The sequence below is a fragment of the Sprattus sprattus genome, assembly GCF_963457725.1.
Source record: "Sprattus sprattus genome assembly, chromosome: 5".
In the NCBI taxonomy this organism is placed as follows: domain Eukaryota; kingdom Metazoa; phylum Chordata; class Actinopteri; order Clupeiformes; family Clupeidae; genus Sprattus; species Sprattus sprattus.
Window position 1 is genome coordinate 32,567,534 of NC_137924.1, and position 2,500 is coordinate 32,570,033.

The 2,500-nt window shown below is 44.8% G+C and overlaps 1 protein-coding gene across 1 annotated transcript in view; it reads right to left on the minus strand.

Annotated features, from left to right (window-relative positions):
- The window catches only part of pard3bb (par-3 family cell polarity regulator beta b), a gene marked incomplete at its 5' end in the record, with an annotated part of 350,920 nt that overhangs the window by 218,657 nt on the left and 129,763 nt on the right, over nucleotides 1-2,500 (minus strand). Inside the window, one exon of the mRNA XM_080839773.1 lies at nucleotides 1,004-1,132. Coding sequence (XP_080695899.1) covers nucleotides 1,004-1,132 — 129 coding nt within the window. The remainder of the gene's footprint in view (nucleotides 1-1,003; nucleotides 1,133-2,500) is intronic.

The window sequence follows — 2,500 nt, forward strand, 5'->3', positions numbered from 1 at the left end:
CTGGGACTGTTCATATGTTTGCTTAAATTGTGTGTGTGTGTGTGTGTGTGTAGAGAGATAGGTCAAGAGGAAGCCGAGTCTTGAGAGAGCTGCCTTCAAGCAAACGTGTATGTGTGTGAGAGGAAATGTCTCCTTACCTTAAACAGCGGATCATTATTCTTCCACAAACACACTGACAAACAAGATTTATGCCCTTTTGTACAAATATGTGCCTTTTGAATGTATGCTAAGTGCATGCATATAACTCTGTGTGTGTGTGTGTGTGTGTGTGTGTGTGTGTGTGTGTGTGTTTGTGTGTGTGTGTGTATTTGTGTTAGTGGTAAGTGTGTGATTGTGTGTGTGTGCCCCTTTCTGCCTGCATTAACAATGGCTGTACAAAAAAAAAGAAAAGGTGAAGGTTAATGTTTTGTGTGCATGTACGCATGTTTAAGTGCCTGTGTCGTCTTTGCATGCAAAAACCACCATTTATGTAGAGAGAAAGAGACAAAGGAGAAGTTAGGAAGTCAGAAGAGTAGTCAGCTTGATGAGAAAACCGGTTTATTAGTTTATTAGCCAGGTGAGTCTAGATGGTTCCATAAGCACAGGAACCCAGGAAACAGTGCTGAGAGATGGAACAGTGGGACTAGACAGGACTGAGGAACACTGACGAAGGAAGACTCTAGAAGAGACGGAAGCAGGTTCCAGAGGAGACTGACTCTAGATTCTAGAACACCGTGGCTAGAGTGCTGGAAAAGGAGTTCTGGAAGATTCCGGTGAGATGGAGGAGAAAGTAAGTGGCCAACACCAGGAGAAGCCCTTGTGGAGACGGGGTAGGGGGTGGGGGATGGGGGGGGACGACCTCTAGAAGACTGGTTGAGGCCGTGAGGGCCTGGCCTGGGGGAGCAGAGGTCAGCAGAGTGCTGGAGAAGAGGAGACAGCAGCCAGGTGGACTGGTGGAGACGGCTGGGGGGACGAAGACGGCGGCGGTGGCAGCAGCAGCGTCTCAGAAGGAGAAGACCCTTACCAGCTCACGCGGCAGAAACATGTCCTCCTGTCTGGAGATCACCAGAGACACACTCTCCCCCTGCTTGGTGCTACGCAGCATGACCACCAGCTCCTCCTGGGTCCGACCGCTGATGTCCACACCGTTCACCTAAACACACACACACACACACACACACACACACACACACACACACACACACATTAACGCATATGCACACAACTATTCACATAAACACCACTACATACACACACACACACTCAAGTTTAAATGCATTTAAATTGAAAAAAATACGTACATCTACATACACATTTCAAAACACACTCACACAGACAGACAAATCCAAGACCATATTGAAAAGAGTCATTCAAATGGATTGAAATGATTTAATTCACAAGCTCAATGTCAACTCTTTTTATCCACGTGCATGCATATGAGAGCAATGAGCGCAATAAGCCATATTTATTTGTGTTGACAGGACTGATGGAAATGCATATAGTGGATTTGATGGGTTTGCAATGAGATCCAGCCAGGGCATGCAGAAATCAATTACCCCGGCAGCACTCAATCTAAATACAACAGCCTGTCAGTCAGTCTCTGGGGAATTTGATCCTTCATAGACCTGCCTTCATCTGGGGCCATGTTAACAAGGAAGGGAGGAAGCACACCGAGGAACGGAAGAAAGGAGAAGAAGGGAGGGAGAGAAAAAGATACATAGATAGACATATATATATATATATCTATATATAGATAGATAGATAGAGAAAGGGAGGGAGGTAGAGATAGAGAGAGAGGGAGGGAGGCAGCGATAGATTTATAGAGATAAATAGAAAGTAGGGAAAATTATGAGAGAAAGGAGTGAGTGAAAAGACATGAGGAAGAGAGGAGATTGAGGATGGAGAGAGTAGACAGTGGGGAAGCGGAGGAGATATTGAGGCATGATGATGAGTAGGCATGATAACAGTGGAGATGTGGGGATATATGAGAGAGAAGAAAGCAGGAGAGATAGAGAGAGATAGAGAGAGAGAGAGTCATGGAAATCTAGGAGACAACATGAGAAACAAGCATACAGTAAGATAGTTGAGAGTAGAACATGCAAGTAGGAGGGATAGTAAAGAGAAGAAAGAGTGATATGGATGAGAGAAGAAAAAGTGAAATACTAGAGAGAAAAAATAGTGAGATATTCGAGATAAGAAAGAGTGAGATAGTAGAGAGGAGAAAGAGTGAGATAGTCGAGAGACGAAAGAGTGAGATAGTCGAGAGGAGAAAGAGTGAGATACTAGAGAGAAGAGTGAGATAGTAGAGAGGAGAAAGAGTGAGATGGATGAGAGTAGAAAGAGTGAGATGGATGAGAGGAGAAAGAGTGAGATGGATGAGAGAAGAAAGAGCGAGATGAATGAAAGGAGAAAGAGTGAGATGGATGAGAGGAGAAAGAGTGAGATGGATGAGAGGAGAAAGCGTGAGATGGATGAGAGAAGAGTGAGATGGATGAGAGAAGAGTGAGATGGATGAGAGAAG